General features: G+C 43.1%; 1 protein-coding gene across 1 annotated transcript in view; it reads left to right on the top strand.

The window, feature by feature from the left end:
- Positions 1-24342, top strand: part of C8A (complement C8 alpha chain) — a 76726-nt gene that overhangs the window by 7566 nt on the left and 44818 nt on the right. Inside the window, exons 2-4 of the mRNA XM_045291985.1 lie at positions 8834-8936; positions 14237-14381; positions 15628-15775. Of these exons, the coding sequence (XP_045147920.1) occupies positions 8834-8936; positions 14237-14381; positions 15628-15775 (396 nt within the window). The remainder of the gene's footprint in view (positions 1-8833; positions 8937-14236; positions 14382-15627; positions 15776-24342) is intronic.

The following is a 24342-nucleotide window of genomic DNA, read 5'->3' as shown; positions in this document are numbered from 1 at the left end:
GACTGTGGGGGACTCCACTGCAAGAAAGCAGCTCCTCTTTCATCACATTTCCAAGGCCAAAGGTGCCCATCTTCCAGCAGTGTCTCTGACAATGTTGTTTCCCTTCATTAGGCTTTCAGTACCTGGCAATGTTTTGAAGCTATGTGTAATGTTGTCAGCAGTACTTCCTCTGAGCTGGGCAGCAGAGTCCTTCCTTGTGGTCTGTTCTTAGTCTGGAAGTTCTGCTAAAACCGATTCATTTTGCAGGACCTTGCTGGTATTTGAAATGCCAGCGACACAGTTTCCAGCAACATAGCAACACACAAGCCACTGCAAAACAACAAACTGACAGTCAAGAAGTGGAGATGATATGAAATAGACAGTTGGTTAAATAGGACAGGATGGCAGAATTGTGGTCTGGGTTGAAGGCCTACATTTAGGGGGTGCAGGAAGCCAAGGCAAGCAGCGAGATCCTTTAGGGTGCACATGCAGAGAAAGCAAAGAGAAGCAGGGCTGTATCTGGAGGAAGCCCCGGGTTTAAAGTCAAAGACAGCTGGTCACAATGGTGGGGAGGAGAGCAAGGAATTGTAGTGTTGAGACAGTCTAAGGAAGAGATTGTATCAAGAAACAAACTATTTAAAAGAGGGTGGCTCAATTTCTTATGGTTGCTGTAATAAGTTACTCAAATTGGATGGCTTCAAATGAGAGAGATTAGTTTTCTCACAGTGATGGGGTTAGAAGTCCAAAATCAAAGTTCCCGCAGGGTCACACGCTTGCAGGGACAAATCTTTCCCCACCTCTTCCAGATTCTTGTGTTTCTAGGCATCCCTTGGCATTTGGTAGCTTAATAGCCATGTCTGTCTCCGTCTTCTTGGACTTCTACTCTGTGTATCCTCTGTATCTCTGGGTTCAAATCTCCTTATTATTATTTTTTCCTTCAAAAACACCAGCCGTTGGATTTAGGGCTCACCGCCCTCGAGTATGGCCTCATTTTACCATGGTCAGGCCTGCCGCCACCACCCACTGCCATCCAGGTCTTCTCCAACTCTGAACAACCTTATAGGACAGAGTGGAACTGCACGCGGGGCTTCTAACGCTGTAGCCCTGTCTGCAGCCGACTGCCCCCTGTTTCGCCTGCAGAGGCTGGTGAGGTCTGAGTTAAACCACTTTCAGTTAGCAGCCCACCCTGAGCCAGCATGCCACCCAGGCTCACTCCTTGAGCACCCCTGCAGAGATCCAGTGGTGAGGGCTTGAGGGTAGCTTTTTGGAGGACACAACTCCACTCCCAACAGCAAGTCAGACAAAGGAGCAAAGTCTCCTCTGGTTTTAACAACCCGGAGGCCACTGGAGCCTGTTCTCTGTCAAAGTCAAATGAAAAACACCTCAGTTTTGGGATGTCATTTTCAAGTCACTGAACGGGACTGACTCCCGGTTGCATAATGATTGACAACCAGCCTTGAATAGAGCTGCTTGTTTGGTCTACTTATTAAGATGGAATCCATCAGGAATCGGGGTTAGGTTTTCTGACCTGCTCTAGGACTGGTAGCTAATTAAGGAATTTGTGTTCAAAGTTGCTGAGGTGGCCATGCTCTGGGGTCAAGCACTCGGTGCGTAGGCTGCATATGCAATGCTCGGGCTAGTTCCCTTTCCCAGTATGCTCTCCCAAAGGCAAAGCAAGGGGTAAGCATGTCGTTAGGGCACTGCCCCAAACAGAGCAGGCATTCAATGCAAGTGTGATGAAGATAGAGAGGTTTGATGAGCACTCATGAGCAAGCTGAGAAGGCCAGGGAGAAGAAGCGCACCCTGCAGGAGTGGTACTTAGAGCTTTACATACATGACCACACCCCACCTGCAAAGCAGCCTTGCAAATGATTATCATCTCCGTTCTTCAGCCATCGGAAAAGTGAAGTCTAGTAATTGGCAGAAACTGGCTTTCATGCATGCTTTGCAGATTCTAGAACTCTTTCTATTGCATCAGTGTTTACTGAACCGAGTTTCCATAGTCTTTGCCTAGTCTCAGGTGTTGCACAGGGAGACAAAGGAAAGAGAAAGAAAGGAAGGAAGGAACTGCGTTCCAAAACGTTGGGAAGTATGTGTCAAGCACATTTCAAATACAGGACTTCTCAGGGGCTTTCGTATGGCACGGGGCATCTTGAATTGCCAAAAAGGAGCACTGATGACTCGGTGGGTTAAGCGTTTAGCTGTTTCAAGAGTAGCACAGAGTTAATAGAAATCCATTTACCCTCAGTCCTGTCGTTTCATCTACTTGACTCCCAGTATTCCCCAAAGTATCCTTTATAAAACCTTACAACACCACACTGACTTTTGCATCATCTGTAGATCAAAAGAAACCCCACACTAGAACGTCAAGACTTTACTAGAACTCCCTCCTAGCGACAGAGCAAGTTAGAGGCAAATTGAGACCAACGTCAAAGATTCGGAATTCCTGTGCTCTAGGTTAAATGTCAGACTGATAGAGTTGCTTTTTTAAAGCTGGGATATGCTTTAAACACCACCACCACCCCCCACCGCCCACACACACACCCCTCTGCCTTCACAAGATTTACAGTTTTATTGATGATTTCTTAAGTAAAGGAAAGCTAGATATGGCTCTTTAGGAAAGCCATTTGACAATAACTGTCTAAGCTTTGAGACCACGTGTATCCTTACTGAGTCATTCCATTCCGCAAGGTATGTCCTTAGTAAAGGGCTTAGAATACAGAGGACCTGGGGAGTCTGTAACCCAACTGTTCAAGATCATGAGACTGGAATAACGTGTCATCATGAAACTATTGTAATGAAAATAAAATGATTTATAGTTTTGCTATAATATTCAGTAAAAAAATACTATAAAATCTATGACCTATATGCTGTTATGAAAAAAGTGGAAGGAAATATAACAAAACTATAAATGATAATAGGATTTAGAGGGGTTTTATATTTGGTTCTCTTTTCTATATTCTCTTTCATGAGAATGTAGTACTTTTCCCCATTTATTTATTTACTTTTCAAAATCATTTTATTAGGGGTCATACAACTCTCAGCACAGTCCATACATATATCAATTGTGTAAAGTGCATTTGTACATTCATTGCCCTCATAAGCCCCTGGCATCAGCTCCTCATTTTTCCCCTCCCTCCCTGCTCCCCTCTCCCTGAATGCAGTACTTTTATAATGACCCCAAATGAGCCACACTAAGGACACAGTGCATTGAAATGATGAGAAAAAGCTGGTCAGGTGGTTGATATAGGCTAAAAGGTTGGAGCCCTGCTTACTGAATTGTCCTGGTGTACCTTTTGTGGTCAGGTCACAGTGATGGCACAGTTGTGTATGCCTTTGTCTACACATCACATCACAAAGCTTTGAAAACTGCAGCAACACAGTATGGTATCCATTAATGTTGTTTCCTTCCATGTTGACATCATAATGCAGTCTCTGTGGGCTTACAATGACATTATCTTGACAATTCTGCAGTGAGATACTGAACGAACGCTGGAGTCATTTTCTGTCTCCAGACCTTTACCCTGTTCTTTTTCTCCCACCTATTTGGTGATTAGAACTCTTCTTTTTCTTTATGCTTCTATATGTCAAGTCTTCATTATTAGCACAGCCTATCAGAAAAATTGGGCCAATTTTGAGTCATTTTAACATCTAAAGACCAGAATTAAAAAAAAATTTAAATCATTTTATTTGGAGCTCTTACAGATATCATAACATTCCATAGTTCAATCACAACAAGCAGTATTGTACAATTCCTACCACGATCAGTTTCAAGGCATTTTCTTTCTTCTTGAACTCCTTGATATCAGCTCCCCTCCCTCCACCACGCTACCCTCCAGGAACCCTTATTTCTTCCCCCCCCATAACAGATCTTCTTTTCCCAGTATCTTACACAATCGAATATATCCATTCACATACAGTTCTGTTGTTTGATCCCTTCTAGTGGGGTTATACACTCATCAATGCTATCAGCTTCCTATTCCTGCCTTCCCGTCTCACTTTCTTCCTGTACCCTCAGGGAACCATTACTCCTGTTACTGTTTCTGAAGGGTTGTCTATCATGATTTTCATGTCCCGAATGATCTTAAATATACAAATGAGCATATGCAAATCTAATGAGTAATGAAGTAAAACAAATAAAAACTATAATAGTATGGGGAGCAAATATAAAGAACTAGAGGATGGTTATGTGGTTCATCAGTGCTGTACCGTACCCTGGATTTTCATCCTTTCTGTGTGGCCCTGCTGAGAAGGACTGTCCAACTTTCTTACAGGTGGGTTTTGGGTCTCCATTACATCCACACCCCTTCCTGTCTATTTGTGACCAGTAAGAAATTTTTCAAAATTGTGATTTGAGTGAGAGTTTCCAGAGAAAATTAGTTTTCCATTCAACCTTTTGTTTCATAGCATTAGTTGCAATCCCCTCAATATAAAAGAATGCTCCCTACTTCTTCCCTGGGTTCTTGTATCCATTTGTCCTTCTTTCCTGCGGCCTTTTCCTTCTGAGCTTTGTTTTGGGGCAAACGCTGCCCTTTCAGATCTGTAGGATGGTTTGTCCTGTGAAGTGTGTTTCTCCTGAGTGTTATGGTTTACTTTATAGCCTCCCATTTGGCTGCAAGGTGATCCCTAGAGCTAAGTTCAGATTTAGGTTTGAAAGGTATATCTAGTTAGATCTTAACTGGAATCAGATGTGAATAAATCTCTAAACAATATTATGAAATGGTTTTTTTAATCTTTCTCCCTTCATATTTCTTCTTTCCTTCATTCCTCCTCTTTCCTCTTTCTCCTCCTCCTCCTATTCCTCCTGCCTCTCCGTGTCTTTTCTTGCCTTCTTTCCATTCTCCCTCCTTTTTCTTTCTTCCTTTCTCTCTCCTCCCTTTTATTTATTTATTTTTCAATTTTTAAAAATCATTTTATTGGGGGCTCTTACAACTCTTATCACAATCCATCCATCCATCCATCCATCCATTGTGTCAAGCGCATTTGTGCATTTGTTGCCATCATCATCCTCAAAACAGTTGCTGGCTACTTGAGCCCTTGGAATCAGCTCTTCATTTTTTCCCCTCCCTCCACGTTGCCCCCTTCCTCATGAACCCTTGGTAATTTACAAATTATTATTATTTTGTCATATCTTACACTGTCCGTCGTCTCCCTTCACCCTCTTTTCTGTTGTCCATCCCCCAGGGAGGAGGTTATATGTAGATCCTTGTAATCAGTTCCCCCTTTCTATCCCACCTTCCCTCCACCCTCCTGGTATCGCCACTCTCACCAGTGGTCCTGTCTCCTCCCTTTTAAAAATAATTATGGAGAAGCTTTTTTAGGTCTGGCCAGACGATACTGGGATGTCAGTATTAAATGTATAAACAGTACTTGCCTTAAGAAATCTTAAAACCACCGGAAAGACAGAAATCATACTAATAATGAAAATGTGAAAATCAAACAAGAAGTACAGAGAGTGGCCCAATCATACGAAGGAAAGGCTGCATTTCCTTGGGGAACTAATCTTTAGGATGAGACTGGCTGTTAACAAGGGAAAGAGGCAAATGAATGAATTCCCTCTGGATTGGTTTCGTAGGAAGGTATGCATGAACTGTCAAGGATTTTATCTTGTTTGGATCCTTTATCAATGCTCATGGAAAGAGCAGTCAAGAGAGCAAGCAACACCTTGCATTGGCCAATCTTCTGCCAAGATCTCTTTGAAGTGCTGAAAATCAAGGAGGTTAATTTAAGGACTCAGGTGAGCCTGACCCAAGCATGGTATTTTCCATTGCCTCGTATGTATGTGCAATTTGGGCACTGAATAAGGAAGACAAAGAAGAATGGATGCATTTGAATTATGGCGCCGACGGAGAACATTAGAAGTACCACGGATGGGCAAAAGAACAAACACATCCGTCTTGGTAGAAGTACAGTCGGAATTCTTCTTGGAACCAAGGATGGTGAGACTTCATCTCACCTACTCTGGACATGCTGTTAGGTGACCATTCCCTGGAAAGGGACATCATGTTTGGTTAAGTGGGGGGGGGGGGGGGCGCCTGAAAAAAAAAGATGAAGATCCTCAACAAGAGGACACAGTGGCCGCAATAGTGCACTCAAGCACAACAATCATTGTGAGGGTGGTGCAGGACCGGGTGACGTTTGCTTCTGTTGTACCTAGGATCAGTATGAGCTGGAGTTTATTCCATGGCACCCGATAACAACAGCAGCATGAGTGAGAGAGCAGTTGGGCCCTGGGATTTAAAATATCTTTAATCATTTAAAATGCTTGATAATGGAGTTAAAACTGGCTATAAAGGGAGATGAAGTTAAGAAGGAGTCTTAGTGGTAAGGACAAAGCTTAAGTGTCAAGGGAATGGAAGCTTCAATGAATTCAAAGCAAGAGCGCAGTGTGAATCATTGAGAGCATATGCAAGAGGAAGAAGAGACTGTGGAGCCCACGCAATGGCTCACAGGTGAGTTGTGAGTTAGTCATTCAGGGAAGAGTGGTGAGATTAGGCAAGTGATTACGGAAGATCGTGGAGGCAAGGAAGAAAGTCATTGTTGATGAAGAAAAGGAGAAATTGAGAAGCCAGAACGTTGAATAGCTCATTTATCCAGATGATGTCACCGAATCATTGGCTTGTCATTGGATGTCACAGCAGGATGTGAAGTAGAGAAGACTGTGAGTTGAGTACTGAAGTTTTCTCTGAAGAGGTAGTATGGCTGGTATATCATATGCTTGGCAGATTGGAGATTCTCAAACTGTGGCCCACAGAGCCCATGATTTTTTCAGGGGTCTTCAAGCTCAAAACAAGTTTCATAATAATATGAAGACAGTGTTTCCCCCTGTCATTGTGTTTATAAACCCACTGATGGAGGGAAAACAATGGCAGATAGGATTGTTAGAGTTTGGTACAATCAAGGCAGCGACCATAAACTCACAAGAAAATTTTTGTTTTTTATTTTAAAAAGTCCTTCTTAAACCTGGCAGAATTGTTAATGTTATTAAGCCTCCATCCTTGAGTACATGTGCTTTCCATGTTCTCTGTGGCAATATGGGAAGAATTCACCAATAACCAAATGTGAGCTTCTAGGGGAAAATTAAATTTTTTGTAAACTTGGATTTACCACATACGCTTTGGATACAAGAGCCATTAAAAGTACACATAGGCCAATGGACATGAGTATAGGAGAATGTGAAATGCTATGGGTATGTTTTCAGATTCCACAGGTAACTGACATTTTAGGGATTAGCCTTTATAAACTTTTGGGGTGGCGTCAAAGGAGAACATTCCCAGTAGTCGGAAAAGACAAAACATTCCTTCCTTTTCCAACTACAGAACTGCATGAGGTTTGAAGTTTCCCCATACACTTCAACCAACATAGCATATAGCAACAGCTTGATTGTGGAAGTAGAAAGGAAATTTTAGCTGCTTCTATGCAGCCAAAATGTAAAAGAATGACAATTTTCTCACCAGTTATTTTTCTCAGAAATCTTTTATAATATTATGTGTTTTTATGGTAGCATGTAATGGGCTTACATGGTAATTTCGAAACAAATTTATAAATAATTCAAGTTTTTCTCAGTTTTGCTTTTAAATTATGTGACTACTGATAGATATAATGCATTTCACGACAGCTCTTTGATATTATTAATTCATAAGCGTATAAAGGGTTTCTGATACTAAAAGTTTGAAGGCAAGTATTAATGATAAGAACTTTAGATAGTGTTGAAAAGAATAGGAATTCCAGAATACTTCATGGTGCTCATGCAGAACTTGTACATGGATCAAGAGGCATTGTGTGAGCAGAACAAGGGAATACTGCATGGCTTAACACCAGGAAAGGTGCGTGTCAGGGTGGTGTGCTCTTGTCCTACTTGTTCAATCTGCATGCTGAGCCAATCAGCAGAGAAGCTGGACTGTATGATGACGAGTGTGGCATCGGGATTGGAGGAAGGCTTATGAACAAGCTGCTATATGGAGGTGACACAACCATGCTTGCTGAAAATGAGGACTCAAAGCACTAGCTGATGAGGATCAAGGATTGCAGCCTTCAGTATGGATTACAACTCAATGTAAAGAAGACCTAAGTCCTCACAACTGGAGCAATAGGTAGCACCATGTAAATGACGAAGAGGTTGAAGTTGTCCAGGATTTCACTTGCTAGGATCCACAGTCTGGGCAAGAAAGGCAGGGTGGACTTGCCCCACTGATCAAGAGTGTAACTTCATGGAAAAAGATACGAAGTCAGTGGCCACCAAATTGATTCTGAGTCATGGTGATCCCACGTGTGTCGGAGTAGACTTACGTTCCATAGGGTTTTCAGTTGTTGATTTTTTGCAAATAGATCATAAGGCCTTTCTTTCAAGGTGCCTCAGGGTGACTGCTAACCTCTAATTTAACCACATGAATGGTCTGCACTGCCTTAGGACATAACCCCATGAAGTCATGCTATTATTAACCTAATTTTATGGATGGAAAGGTTGTAGCACAGAGAAATTAAGTAGTTCAAGTCTTTAAAACCAGTAAGAGGCTGAGATTCAAATTCAGTCCTCGGACCTCAAATCCAGCTGGGGCTTCCTGCTAATCTGGCTCACCAAAAAAGAATTCCATTCTCCTCAGCACTGTAGGTCTAAAATTGGAATAATTTGATCCTTATAGGATTGCCATATGGCTAAGGAGGTGATTATGTAAGCCTTCAACACCAATACCTGCATTAGCAGTAGGACAATGAAATTGTTGATACCATCCATAGCTACTCCTTGTTTCAATTATGAACTGCTTTTTTACGGGAAGGAAAATGTGCACATTTTTCTTTTTCTTTTTTGCCTAAATGTTGTGCTCTGAATTGTGGGACTTTGTTCTCTCTTTAGGAGAATAAGCCGGGCTGATGAAGCTTCCGCTCCAACTCCAGTTAGCTGCCAGCTGAGCAACTGGTCAGAGTGGACAGATTGCTTTCCGTGCCAGAATCAAAAGGTGAGATACTGACAGTCACGTTGGGGCTATTTTAAGTTTGCATATCAGCCATTCCAAGGGAAAGGAGCATTGCCTTGCTAAGTTTAGCCACGACTCATCTGTCGGTTTGTTGTCCTGTGGTTGTTTGCATGTTGCAGGGACTGTCACTGACATTTCACATACCAGCAGGGCCATCCAGGGTCAGCGTGCGTCAGCAGAACTACCAGAATAAGACGGACTAGGAAGAAAGACCTCATAACATATGAGTGAAAATTAGCCAGTGAAAACGGTTTTGCTCACAATAGACCATTGTCTGACTCTCTGGCTTTGAACTCTTCACCAGGAGAGACCAGTTGCTGGAGGAGGACATTATGTTTGGCGAAGGAGACAGCCAGGGAGGGGGAGGGGGAGACAGATAGGCATGATAGTCACCTGATGGACGTGAGTATACGTACTGCAATCATGAGATGGGTTAGGTCCAGAAAACATTTTATTCTCTTAGATAATAGGCTACCATGAATTGGCGTCCGCTCACCTATCCTTCCATCCATCTATGCATCCAGCTTATAAGTCTAGAAATCTGGATAGAAATTGCCCTACAAATGGGTTTGGGGAATTCATGACCACCTGGATGGCGGAACTATTTCTGCCTTGTCCATTTTGTTCGTGAGACATTATTGGGCGAGGTGACAAAAGATGGCAGCAAAGTGCCCTTCTGGACATGGGCTCATTTCTCCCTAATGGCTCCTCTGGGTTCCAGCCAATCTGCTGTCCTTCAATTAGAGCCATCCAGAGGGGGCTTTGTGACAAAACGCCAAACTGCCTATGACTTGCAGGAAGCTGAGATAAACCAGAAAACGCCGAAGTGCGTGTTCCTCGAGGATTCAATTTTCATGGTCTGACAAGGCAGCCACACCCAGTGAACAAAGGCATGTCTAAGTGAGCTCTATATCACTTTATATACATATTTAGTTATATATAATATAGTTGTAATATATAAATCGATATATTTAACAATACATTCTCTCTCTCTGTCTGTCTATCTACATAACACTAATATATAGGATCCCTGGTGGTGTAGTGGTTATGCGTTGGGCTGCTCACCTCAAGGTCAGCAGTTAGAAACCACTAGCCACTCCTTGGGAGAAAGATGAGGCTTTCTACGCCCACGAAGAGCGACAGTCTCTGAAACTCGCAGGGACAGGTCTATCCTGTCTTATCGAGTCTCTATGAGTCAGAATCAATTCGATGGCAGTGCATTCATTTTATATATTATACACACACACACATATATATATATGTACACATACGTACATGATTTTCAAAGGTGAAAATTTCACAGTAAGTTAGGTTCCCATTGAATAATCTTCTTAGAACTTATTCCGTGACATTGGTTACATTTTCCACACGGTGTCATCATTTCCATTCATTCTGTTCTCTTTGTATCATTTCCAAGACTCTGTTTCCCTGCCCCTTACCTTCTTGTCTTTGCTTCAGTGTAATTTTTGACCCTTTGGTCTAATACGGATGATGTTTTTGAATGGAGTTCATTACTCATGGCAGCTTTCTTTATCTTCCGAGCCACTCTGTTAGTTAACTAAAAGGTAAGTAAGCTTGAAAGACCCAAATGGTCCCGCAAACCCAGTGGCACACGGCAGGAAAGGGATGGTGGGAGCACTCCTCTCTGCCTGGAGGAATATGTCATCACTGCCGTTGGTAGCGATATTTGGGAGGAACATTTCATCGCTGACTTTGGTAGACTTTCTGCCTTGTAGTGATAAAAAGTATACCAACATTTATTTTGTTTTATTATTGCTTCAAAATTCTTCGCAGACAGTGCGCGCTCCTACTGGATGCACCCTGGGTGGGATGGCAGTTAGGCATGCCAGCCAGACATTACTGTGAAGTCCAAGTCTGGACTTTAAAGTCATGGCCCCGTGTTTTAGTCACGTCATCATGTCAGTCATTGAAAGCATTCTTTTCATGCCTGAGTTTCCTCATTTTTAAAATGAGCATAGAAATAATACCTACTGCACAGAGTGAGGGAACCCTGGTGGCATAGTGGCTACAGGTTGGGCTGCAGTCCTCAGGACAGCAGTTCTAAACCACCAGCAGCTCTAAGGGAGAAAACGAGGGCTTTAGACCCCTGTAAAGAATTATACTACCTCGGAACCTCACAGGCAATTCTCCCCTGTGTATAGAATCGCTATGAGTTGCATTCACTTGATGGCAGGGAGTATTCTATAGGACATAGTTACTGTGCGTGTTAAAGAGTAATTCATACAAAATACTTCTGAAAGTATCCGGTACCTAATAAGTGTTCGGTAAAAGCTGTTTCAAGATTCACACCTTGTGTCCTCCCCTCCAGCCCAGCTCCCGTTGTTTTGGACCAAGCCTCTTGGCTCTGCTCCACTGTGGACACCTGTAGGGACCGCTGATACCGGCTGCCCCGCAGACCCACCATTGCTGAGACGTTGAAGTGCTCAGCGAATGTTTGAGGAGTTGTTCACAACCATAGAGCTTGTCAGTGGGAGAACCATGATTTGAACCCAATTCATTCCATTTCAAAACTGGATGTGATTATTCGACTGTCACCGTCACACCACAGCTCTAAAAATGCCCACAAATCCTAGACTTGCCTGTTTAAAGACATATGGGCCCCAACTCTGGTTTTGCTCTGATATCCTCTGTTAATTTCACCTGGGGCTCTGCTGGAGAACTGTTCTTTGCCTCTTCCGGTGTGTGGTGGCTGTGGACATTGCTTGGCTTGTGGTCCTATTGTGCATGCCCTGCCTCTGTGGTCATCTTACTTCCTCCTCTTCTTTTGTTCAGGATGTGCATAGTAGGTTGAATAATGGCCTGCCTACAACATCCTAGACTGCATGTTTCCTCATATTTTGCACTTGAGATAGCAGATAGCCTAGGTGAACAACTTACAATTTAAGCCAGAATTGAAATGCTTCTTTGGTGAGTCGAAACAGCATTATGTATCTTCAAAGGAATCTTTAAATTGACTGCATTTTGTTAATTATTTAAGTGAAAGACTACCCTGGTGTTGTTTTTTATTAATGTGTTTCTCCCTCTCAAAAATCATCTAAACAGAGATGTGCATTTCTGGAAAGAAACATTATCACTAGCTAGAAAAGAAAATTGTGTCTTAATGATACCAACCACAGGCAATAGCACGGAGAAGTCCCCGAGGACGTGTCTGTACCAACCTTTCCACCACACAATGTCTTCATTATCTGATGCAAACCTGGAAAACAGGAGCCTGTGGGAACGAAACTCATAGCTCCCACAATCATTCCGAGTCAAGGTCTAACAGGAAGACGGATACTGGCATTAATCGTCACCATTCATTAAATGATATCCACTTGCCAGGAACTGCGCTAATATTTTAAGTGAATTATCTTGTTTGACTTTTACAGTCAACTCTATGTGATAGATATTATCATGCTCCCTTTCAAAATGAGAAGACGGAGGCTTTGGGAGGTGAAATACCTGCTTTTGTCACCCATTGGTAGAATGACAGAGTCTAGATTTAAAACGCTGTTAGTCAAACTCTGAAAGGCCTGTGGGCCTGCCCACTCCTGCCTCCCCCTGAACCATACCGGCGAGTGCGAAGTGACATCAGTGGTCCCTTCATCCAATTCCCACACAGACATAAGTCATTGGCAGTAACCCAACAGCTGGCTACAAGAATGATGCTGATGTTGACAACTATTATCATTCGATGCCTACCAGGAACCGGGCAACCTGCCCATTCCTTTACGTGTCTTATCAGTAATCCTCACAAGAATACTCTCAGATATCATCCCATTTTACAGAGGAGTAAACCGAGGGTCAGAGCCATTAAATAATTAACCCCAGGACACACATGGTGTAAACAGCTGACTGGGATTCTCACCCTGTCTAGAATGACAATCACCCTAACACTTAACCTCACCAGCTTCCAAGGAGGAAAACGGAAATGTGTATGGCTAATAGCATACACATGATAAATGGTGGCTACCGTGGCCATTGTCGTGATGAAAATAGAAAATAACACTGATGAAATTTTCCAAGAAAGAAAATCCAATTTATGCTGATGCACTAATCACTCCCTTATTCACTGCCCTATGGGATAGGAGCGATATTCCCAATTGGCCATTCGTTATGTCTTCTTCCTAAAAAGTGTCCAAAGCCCTTCACACTGTTTTTCCCTGAAGGGCAGGGGAGGTACATGGAAAGGTTTGACCTTCGTTTCTCTCTGGTGCCTCTGCCCCTGGCTAAACACATCAGGCACAGGTGCATAGGAGGAGAGGGGGCATTGCACGTTTTCAACCCTCATTCACTGGCCTGATCTGAGGAAGTGGGAGCCCTTCTGCTCATTGAGCATCAGTGACATTGCAGATGGGGGCGGGGTGCCTCCTTGTGCATGCTCTCTTTCAGTGCTCACAACCCCTCCCCAGATTAGTACTGTCTGCCATGTCAGAAAACCAAAGCGGAACAAAGGTACTTGACTGGCTTTGGGTCCGTTCGGCAGTGAATCTGAGATATGAAATCAAAAATCCAAGTGTAATTTGCATGCTCATGTTTCTCTAACTGTGGCACCCAGTTGAAAGAATCACTTGTAAGTGTGATGAATGGGGTCCCCTAGGCCAACCATCACATTGTGTAGGTATGGAAATGGGGGCACAAAGTAGTGAAGTATTTTGCTTGACATCACATCCCACTTCTTACAAGCAGCTTCCGGCTCAAAGTGGCCGTGTGTGCCAGAGAAGAACTGTATTATCAGTGGCTGAGGGAAGGAGATCTCCAGGCATGCTTTTTAAGGCACCTCTGAGTGGACTTGAACCTTTCAGCTAGAAGCTGTGTGCATTAGCACCACCCAGGGACTCCTGACACTACACCGTCTTACATGGCAAGTGCAAGCAGAGACAGGCAAACCACGACCTACAGAAGGAAGATGCTACCTACCGTCGTGAGGGAGAGTAGTCCAGAGGAGATGAGCCATGAATCTTGCCAGATGAGTAGGAATGGAGAAACAGAAAAAGGGATAGGATGGAGATCCTGCCCAGTGATGAGGAATACTTAGAAATACCTGATCCAAGCCTTTTTTTTGAATGCTCGGAAGCTCTCTGCCATCTTCCAGCTGGTGATTGTGCCACCTCTGTTTGAACATCAACGGTTTTGAGCATCCATCCCCTCAAAAGACAGCTTTGCAGGCAGGCAGTTCTCAATCATAAGACAGCTATTCCTTATGTTGAGCGGAGACCTGCCTGTACACATCTTGGTTGACTGATTGACAATAATGTGTCTGTTTAAAAAATCTGATTTAGTACAGATACAGGAGCCTCCTGCAGCCAAACAAGTTTGGGGGAGCCATCTGCAGCGGTGATGGCTGGGATCAAGCCAGCTGTCACAGTCCCACGGCTTGTCTAAGGAAAGCACAGTGTGGACAGGATTTCCAGTGTAAGCAGACAGGTGAGTAGCATTCCGGCGGGACAGCAGCTGTGACTGTCAAATTTAAAGTGCAGAAACTTACCCAGGGAGCTTGTTAAAATCTGGAAGCCGGAGTCAAGTCCTTCCTTTAGAGCTTGACATTCGGTAGTTTTGGTCCCCGGAATCTGCATTGGAAGCCAGCCTCCCAAATCATTTGGAGGGGGGCAGATAATCATGCCTGTTTTACTCACTTAGAAAATGTACAATTCATTCATTCATCTATGAAGGTAACAACTATTTATTGGGCATCTATTGTGTGGCAGGTGGTCACACAGAGATGAAGAAGCGCTGTGCCGGACCTCAAGGCACTTCTAGTCTGTTTGGGAGACAGCCTGTTGCTGTGTGCCCTTGAGTCGGCTCCCACTACTAGCAATGTCACAACGAGACAAGTAGAACAGCACGATGTGGTTTTCTGGCCGGAACTCTTTATGGCAGCAAAGGACCAAGATTTTCTTCGGTGGCACTGTGGGGTGGGTTTGAACTGCTGGCCGTTTGGTTAGCATCTGAACACTTCATCTTGGGGCCAGGAAGTCTCCTGGGAGAGATTCCAACTAAGGGTGAATTAAAATATCATGTGATCACAGCTGTGACTGGCATAAGGGGATGGTCCAGTGGGCACCCTGATCTTCTCAGGAATGTCAATGCAGCCTCAAAAAAGAATTTGACCGGCAACTTGAAGGAGTAAAAGAAGAAGAAGAAAGGAAGGACAGAAGGAAGGAGAGAAAGAAAGAGAGAAGGAAGGAAAGAAAGAAAGAGAGAAGGAAGGAAGGAAGGAAGGAAGGAAGGAAGGAAGGAAGGAAGGAAGGAAAGAGGTTTCTGGGCAATAAGGAGAAAGGATGAGTGAACACATGGAGATTCAGGAACTAGCCATCCACCAGAATAATGGCAATGGCAGGCATTGGGAAGACAGTCAAGGGATGGGGCTGTTGAGGTCACCAGGGAGCAGGCGAGAAAAGCCCTTGTACCAGACTGTGACATGTGGGAGAAGAGCAATGGGAGCCACGGGAGCCACTGCTCTGGGGGTGATAAGGTAAGCAGGCATTTGGAAAATGGTAGGCTGGGTGACAGCAGGAGTGAGAGGGGAGTGCACTTGCTGGGAGACAAAAGATGGGAGGGAGGCAGGGGCCATGATGTCAGGAACAGGCTGGGGGCAGGCTTGGGTCAGGAGGGGAAAGGAAGAGGGCAGGGTGAGGCTGGCAGCACCCATCACATCTCTTCTTCCTCTCAGGTCGCTGTCTGAAACCCCACCTTGTGTGCAATGGGGACCAGGACTGCATGGACGGGTCTGACGAGGAGGACTGTGAACACATCCGGGTGATTGACAATGACTGCAGCCAGTACGATCCAATTCCAGGATCCGAGAGGGCAGCCTTGGGGTGAGCCATTGCCATTGGGGAAGGAGATGTCCCCAAGCCTGAGTGTTAGACTTGTAGCGAGAAGGGGCCCTGTCTCCTCCCCTAAGGTGGCTGCGCCATCCTGCCAGGTCATACTGCTCACACTTTAGCCTCTGAACCATCCCCTGCAGAGTCGTCCTCTCTCCTAGTCCCTCCCCAGTCTGCTGATCATCTCTTTCTACCCCATTCTGATTTAAGAACCATTGAAACCCAAGGTCACTTTCCGATAGGCCTGTTCTCATTCTGTTGTGCACTACAGCTGGTTGTATAACCATTGCTAACAGCACGATGGAGTCCCTTGGTGGTGCCTTGGAATACAGGACTGGCGATTTAGTTCAGAAAAACCAACCATTGAAAGTATAGAGTGCAGTTCTCCTCTAAGCCACGTGGGACTCCCATGAGTCCAAATAGACTTGAGAGCAATGGAGCATGGTAATAGTGCAATACAGCACAAAGAAACTCTGGGAGGGAGACAAAGAGGGACCTGGATTCCCACTGGTTAAACCGAGCATCTAGCCCACCTGCTGTATGGGGCCGTTACGTCAGCCTCGATCTTAACTTCTCTTCACCATGCACCTCACGCTCAAGGGGACTTTCATGGAGGCCCCGTAGTCTTTCTCTTCTCTTCGGAGCCTGAGTAGATTCAGTTCCTTTTGTCTGGACTGGTCTTTCTCATCTTCGTAACCCACCGTCACCTCCTCCAGGAAGCCTTCTGGACAGACAGCTCCCCCTGACTGTGTCTAGACTGATTTCGTTCCTGTGACTCCCGGAGTCCCCTGGCGTGTCCTCTCACTCACTGCCCTCGAGTCAATGCTGACTCACAGAGACCCCCTGTGGGTTTCCGAGACTGTAACGTTTATAGGAGTCGAAAGCCCAGTCCTTTTCCTGAAGCGCTGCTGGTAGTTTTAAACTGCCGACCATGTGTCCTCCTATCTCAGTATTTACCTGCTGAGTTGGGAGTTCTGTTGAAGTGTTCACACGCTCCGGCTGAGAGCTTCTAGAGAGATCTGTCTTTCCACCTTTGTGTCTTTAGGCCCAGCACTGCTCTGCTGAGAGGGTATTCTGGTGCCTGCTGCATCGGATACTTGTTAGCTGCCTGCTGCTGTGACTTTAACTTAGGTCTTGTCCCTTAACTGGAATTTAAATTCTTTGTGAAGGCCAAGTCTGCCTCTCACGTATCTTCTGTATCCCCACAGCCCCGATGTCAGAGCTTGTCCTGTAATAGCCTCTCACTGAATATTGGTGGAGTTGAAACAAATCAATATGACGAGCTGAACCATTACAGATGAGGCAATGGGGAGATTCAGTCATTGTCACCAGTGACCGAGCCTTGCTGAAGTCTGCTCAGGGTCAGGAGCAGCTGGGCTGCGGCTCTCATTCATTTAGCAGCGCTGAGATCACAGGTACCCTACCAGATGGGACTGAGTCCTATAAAGGATGTAGCCACATGCATATGGAAAACAAAACAAAAAAGGGACCAAATTCTGTTTTTCTACAGACCAATCAAAAGGGGATTCTTGTTGATGTTGAAAGTTTCTGGGAATGACCAAAGTAGAAGCGTGAAAGATTGAGCTGAGCGATAAACCCTTCTTTATTGGCAAACTGTCCCAGATAACATGACCCGGTTCTTGTGGGAATCAACCAGGGTGAACTCACCAGCTTGACGTGATTCTCAGTCAAACAATAGATGCGTCTTTAAGGGGAATAAAAACACAAGTGAGGTACATACCCCTTACAATAAAATGACCAAAATTTACCCAGCGACAAAATTCAACCAGGTGAGAAAAAGAGGAGGAGTGGAAACAGGAAACAGCGGGAGGACGGAGGAGGCGGAGAAGCAGCGGCCTCTGTGGAGATTGCAACCAACGATCCAGAGCGGAACCTGCATGAAACGTTCCATGCAAAACGGAGCTGCTCTGTGACCTCCCCCATTCACCAGAAAGCCTTCTTTAAAACCACGCCCCTCCCCCGCAAAGCAAACACACTTCCCGAATCAGGAGCCTTTGCCCACAAGGAATGCTGAGTGGAACCAACCACCTTCGCTCTTGACGTTTGGGCTGTTCTTCTACTCATTACAAGATCTGACGGGTCTTCCCTGTTATCTTAAATGGTTTTCCCAATTATGATTTCCCAGATTAAAAAAAAGGTTGAGTGTTACAGAAGTACTGGGTGTTTAAGGTAAAACAGAACGTGCCTCTTCACCTTCCCCACTCACACCTACCCAACTCCTCCCTCCCTCCCGCCCTTCCGCCCTTCCCGCCCTATGAACATTTTGGTGTCGAAACTCCTAGACCATTTACAAATGTATTTATTTGTTATAAAATAAATCTATATATACAAGTTTGGTACACATATACATGCATTTTACATCAATGTGAACTTACTATAGTGTTGTGACTTGCTTTTTTCACTTCACGTATTTGGTAGATTCACCCTCTCATACTCTTTCTTTTTTCATATATTATTGTATAACACAGGCTAGTAGGCCAAATCGGCTTGCTTTCTGGTTTTTATAAATAAAGCTTTATCAAAAGATAGGTTTTGCCTTACCATATCAGTACTGAGTAGCTGCTACACAGACTACAGGTAGCAATGCCTAAGACATAAAATATTTGGCCCTTTATGGAAAGATTTGCTGACTCCTATACTAATGCCGCACGATCATTTATTTGACAATTCCCTATGGATAGACAAATAGACTTTCCTTTTATAAAGCTATAGTGAATATACCTGGATGCATATTTCTGTACACATGTTTAAGCATTTCTGAAAAGTAGATTTCTAACAACTAGGATTTCTCTGCCTTTTCATTTTTACTCATTATTTGGTAGCCATTTTTTTCTAGATATATGTAGATTTTACTTATGATTACAAATTATATTGTTGTTGTTCAATGCCAACAATTTGGTTCTAATTCATAAAGCTCTGTATACGACAGAATTAAACCATGTTCCAGTCCTGCACCGACCTCACAATGGTTATGTTTGAGCACATTGTTGCGACTACGAGGTCAATCCATCTCAGCGAGGGTCTTCTTTTATGCTGACCCTGTGTTCCCACGCATGATATTCTTCTCTGAGGACTGGTCCCTCCTGATGCCCAAAGTATGGACAAAGTCTCCCATCCTTGCTTCTAAGGAGCATTCTGGTTGTACTTCTTCCAAAACAGATTCGTTCGCTCTTCTAGCGCTCAGGGTATGTCCAATAGCTCTTGCCAATACCAAGAATCGAAGGTACCAATTCTTCTTCGGTCTTCTTTATTCATTGTCCAGCTTTTTCATGCAGATGAGGTGACTGAAAATTCCACGCCTTGGGTCAGACTCAAAGTGACATCTTTGCTTTAATATATTTGTAGCATATGTGCTCAGTGCAATATGTCATTTATTGACTGCTCCTTCCATGAGTATTGATTGTAGATCCAAGTAAACGAAATTTCAACCTTTGTGTTTATCATGATGCTGTGTATTGGTCCAGGGGTGAGGATTTTCTTTTTCTTTGAGTTGAAATCCACGCCAAAGTCTGTGTTCTTTGATCTTCGTCAGTAAGTCCTTCAAGTCCTCTTGGCTTTCACCAAGGATAACATCTGTATGTGGCAGGCTGCGAGTGACCCTTCCCCTGACCCTTATGATGCCTTCTTCTACATCTCGTGCAGCTTCTCGGATTGTTGGCTCAGCACACACACTGAATGAACACGGGAAAATATGCAACCCTGGAGCGCCTGCTCTGGTTTTTAAACCGTTCAGTATCCCTTGTGTTCTGTTCGAACAACTCTCTCTTGCTTTGTGTACAGTTTGCACATTCACACAATTAAATGTTCTGGAATTCTAAATGTTTGCAATGTTATGATCCATAGAGCTGAATGCCTTTGTGTTATCAATAAAAGACAAATAAACAGAGGTTTAAAAGAGGCTACAGCAGAATCTTAAGGTATAGTTTTCCTTTAAGTTGTTGTTTTTAAGCTTTTTAAAATTTAAATTTTAAAAATTTTAAGCTTTTTATTGTGAACTGGATTAAAGTTTTCAAAGCAGATCAATCTTCTATTTAGCATTTTTTATGTATTTTTATTTTATCTTATTGACTGCAATCTCCTCAATGTAGCATCACATAACCAATTTTCCCCTATATTATTTATTTCCGATCTTCCTTATTTTCTAAACTTTAAAAATTTATTCTTGGGTAAATTTCACTCTTTTGATCATTAATTGTTGCTTATTCTAAGAAGTTTAAACTTTCCTAGTGTTCTTGTTGTGCCTTATAGATCTGTCTATTCTTTTGACTGAAAATTGAACCATAGAGATGAATTCATTTCCAGACCCGAAGATTGGCTTAAGAGTCACAGCTTTGGAGTTTCCACCAGCCTCTATCTCATCAGGAAATCTGGTCATTTGAATTATTTCTGATTTTTTCTTGTGCTCTGTCCCGGACCTCCTTCCTAATGTTATCCATTTCCCAGCAGTTGGTAGTGGTGGCTGGGCACCATCTAGTTCTGTTTTTTTTTGGTCTCTGGATCCTGGGGATTGAGAGATTGATGTTCACATAGTCCATTAGTCCATAAAACTAATTCTTTTCACGTATCTTCAATTTTCATACTTCTTCTGGACAGAGAGGCCCAAAGTGATGCATTAGATGTCCACTCATAAGCAGCTTTGAAGACCTCAGCCTATATTTGCTACAGTAAGAGGCAGAACTTTCTTTGGGGACTAGAGAATCTTAAGCCAATGTTTCTTGGTGTTCCCTGAGATCAATGGTGTTGAGTCCCCAAGCCCAGTGTCTCATTTGCTCAAGGTGTTTCAGTATTTTGAGATATTGACAAAACTTTTCCCCCTGTATGCATCACACATTCGTGGATATATTTTGAGCAAAGGTAAATACATATGTACAAACATCCTCTGTCAAATGCTCTTCGTCCCACACAGGTTCAGCCTGCGTGTCTATCCACGTGTCTGCTTGTAGATCACTGCCACTGCAGGATTGTGTATACCACATTATGTTTCTGTTTGGCCCACTAGAGAATTTGTATTTATAAACTATAGGCAGAAATATTTTCAAGGGGTGAGAGGATAGAAACTACAGGATACAGTAAAATGAAGAAGCCCAGATTTCAGTGTCAAAAAGATCTTGGGAAACAAATCTGCTGTGACTAAAGGCAAGTTAGTATTTTGAGGTTCAGCTTATGCATTTGCAAAATTGTTGTGAAATTGAAAGCTAATATATTAAATGTGACAGCATTTGTATACAAGTTACCATAGCTACTATTTTTAAAATCATTTTATTGGGGGTTCATACAACTCATCATAATCCATACATACGTCAATTGTGTCAAGCACATCTGTACATTCGTTGCCCTCATCATTCTCAAAACATTTGCTTTCTATTTAAGCCCCTGGCATCAGCTCCTCATTTTTATCCCTCCCTCCCCCCTCCTTCATGAACCCTTGATAATTTATAAATTATTATTTTGTCATATCTTACACTGTCTGACGTCTCCTTTCACCCACTTTTCTGTTGTCCACCCCCCAGGGAGGAGGTTATATGTAATTGGTTCCCCCTTTCCAACCCATCCTCCCTCCACCCTCCCAGTATTGCCACTCTCACCACTGGTCCTGAAGGGATCATCTGCTTGGGATTACCTGTGTTTCCAGTTCCTATCTGTACCAGTGTACATCCTCTGGTCTAGCCAGATTTGTAAGGTAGAATTGGGATCATGATAGTGGGAGAGGGTGGGGAGGAAGCATTTAGGAACTAGAGGAAAGTTGTATGTTTCATCGTTGCTGCACGGCACCCTGACTGACCTCTCAGTAGCAGCCCCACACATAACCCACTATGCCCCTAAGGTCAACTCAAAATATTTTTGTTCCATTAGCTTTCTCTTTTTTCAAAAATATTAAAGCTATATTTCAGCAGAAATTAGTGGAAATATTAAGCAGAATATTATTTTACTTATTTTCTGTAGCCTAAAATATGGAACACGGGGATGATATATTTGCTATACCTCTGAGAGGAAAGTATGGAAACATACCCCTGGAAGGGTATTTATTGCTCTAGAGGATGGAACATTACTTGTTGAGTGCCGAGCATGTACCATTAACTCTTTTTATCCTTTAATACTCTCATTTAGATTTCACAAAAACCCTAAGTGGTAGATATTGTAATGACTGTTCTTCAAACAGTTAACCGAGCTTCAGACAAGTTCTAGAACTTGTCTAATGTAATGCAAATGGTAGTGGCAGAGCTCAAAATAAAACAGGAGTCTCTTTGGCTTTCAAACTGTGTAGCTTCCAGTATCTGTAGCACTGCCCCTAAGGTAAGGTGACCAGATTTTGACATTGGTAAAGTGGGACACCATTGATAAAACTCATATCCTGGCGAAATAGCCACATGGCAGCCGAAAACCATATACCCTAGCTTGTCATGCATTCTTTCCAAAAATTGGGACTTTTAAAAAATGCTGTGGGACGCGGGAAATTTTGTTAAAAATCGGGACTGTCCTGTCAAAAGCGGGATGTCTGGTCAACTTATTCTAAGGGTTAGACTCTACCTTAATCTTATGAGTGATCCTCAGTTTTAAAACTTATTTTTATACATCAAGAAAACTATTTAAAAACAACAAAGAAGAAAGAAACCAGAGTTGCCCAATGACTGTGGCAGGAGGAGGACATGACAGCACATCAGGCTTGTGTTTGTGGTGGTGGAGTACTGGTGATCTGGGAAAGCTATCAATAATGGTTGCATACTCGAGTATAATCAGTGGCATTGAAATATACATGTAGAAGGTACTGAATTGGAGAGTGTTCTCCCACCCACCACAGGTAAGAAATGATAATAATGACACTAGTAATGAGTACAAGGAAGAGGAAAATGTGCTAAATTGACTGTGGTAATGACTATCCAACTCTCCTGGATATGATGCAACTATTGAATTGCATGATATGTGGAAGAAGCGAAAAAGACAAAAACAAAAAGTCCTTGATTAACCTCCAACATTTAAGACTCTAGACGCTATATTGTCTGATAGCCGGGCACCATAGCTGTCTTCACCACATTTGCTTATGCACCTATTTTGTCTCTGCAATCATGTTGGGAAGGGGAACATCACAGAATTCCAGGTTATTACTAACAAAGAGTTTTTGCACTTAGGGCGGGCTTGAGCAGAGGCCCGATGTCCATCAGCTACCATAGTACTTAACATAGAAATAAATGTGCACATACCAATATCTCTACCGTTATATATTAATACATTTTGCATATATGTGTGCCTATATTTATACCTCTATAAATGTCTTTTTGCCTCCTAATTCTTCTCTCCATTTCCTTTTACTTTCCTCCTGTTCCACTATCATGTTTGATCTTCATGCAGCTCTCCATAATTCCTTTTGACTATATTGCACTTGATCAAACCCCTCCAGGCATTCTATGCCCTCCTCGTCATCCATTTTAGAACTCTTATTGTTCCCTTGTCCCTGAGTTTGTTGCCTCCTCCCTCCCTTTCCCCCATCTTCTTCTCCCTGATTTCACCCCCAGAACCATTGGTCCCATTGTTTACTCTTGGGGATCGTCTATCCTGTCTATCTTGTATAGATAGAATAGAAAAAAAATGAGGAGAAAATTCACTGAATCTTACAATCTCTTTATGAAAGGTATAGTGCTATTAGCTGATTTTCTTTCCCTTAAGAGCCCTTTTGAGACATATGGATCAAATAATTCTCCTATTTAACATACATAATTAAATATTTTTAGTATATTCATAGGAATATTCAGAGTGTATTCACCACCACCTTTTAACATATATTAAGCACTTAGTAAGCATTTTGTTGTTGATGTTGTTACTATTTCAGAAGGAGGCTCTGCTACTCAAGAAAATGTTTTAAAATTTGAGGCAATATTTTCATGATCTCAAAAAGAAACATCCTTTATATATTTTTGCTATCATATTTCAACCTGGTCACCCCTGCCTTGCCTTTAGGCAACCATGGAACTACCTCTCATGTCTACAGATCTCTTTGTTCAGGATATCTCCTGAGAATCAAATCACAGAATACACAGTTTTTGTGCCTGACTTCTTTCACTTCGCATGATGTCTCCCAGATTCCTCCATGTTGCAGCATCACCCACTACTTCCTTTTTTATGACCAAATAAGATTCCATCATTGGTACATCCCATCCATTTATCCATTGATGGGCATTTATTCGAGGTGTTTCCACTTTGGGGCTGTCATGACAACTTAAGGATACAGGTGTTTGTGAACGAGATGTTTCCATCTCTCTTGATTATAGACCTGGGGGTGGAGTGCTGGGTGGTGCGGTAACTTTATGCTTAACCATTTGAGGGGATACTGGGTACTTCGCCAAGACAGCTGCATCACCCGCTCCTCCCAGCAGTCTAGGAGGACTTTGATTTCCCTGAATTTCACCAGCATTTGCTATTATCTTTAATACCATTACTGAGGCACAAGAGGGACTGCTTTTCTCAAGGTCACACATATAGCAGAGCTGAGAAATGGACTCAGTCTGCTCCCTGTGCAAATCATCTGTCTGAATTATCCACAAAAT

The sequence above is a fragment of the Echinops telfairi genome, unplaced genomic scaffold (assembly GCF_000313985.2).
Source record: "Echinops telfairi isolate 266 unplaced genomic scaffold, ASM31398v2 ScPeMD7_443;HRSCAF=831, whole genome shotgun sequence".
Lineage (NCBI taxonomy): Eukaryota > Metazoa > Chordata > Mammalia > Afrosoricida > Tenrecidae > Echinops > Echinops telfairi.
Note: the sequence above shows the minus strand (reverse complement) of the source record. Positions and strands in the feature narration are given on the sequence as shown.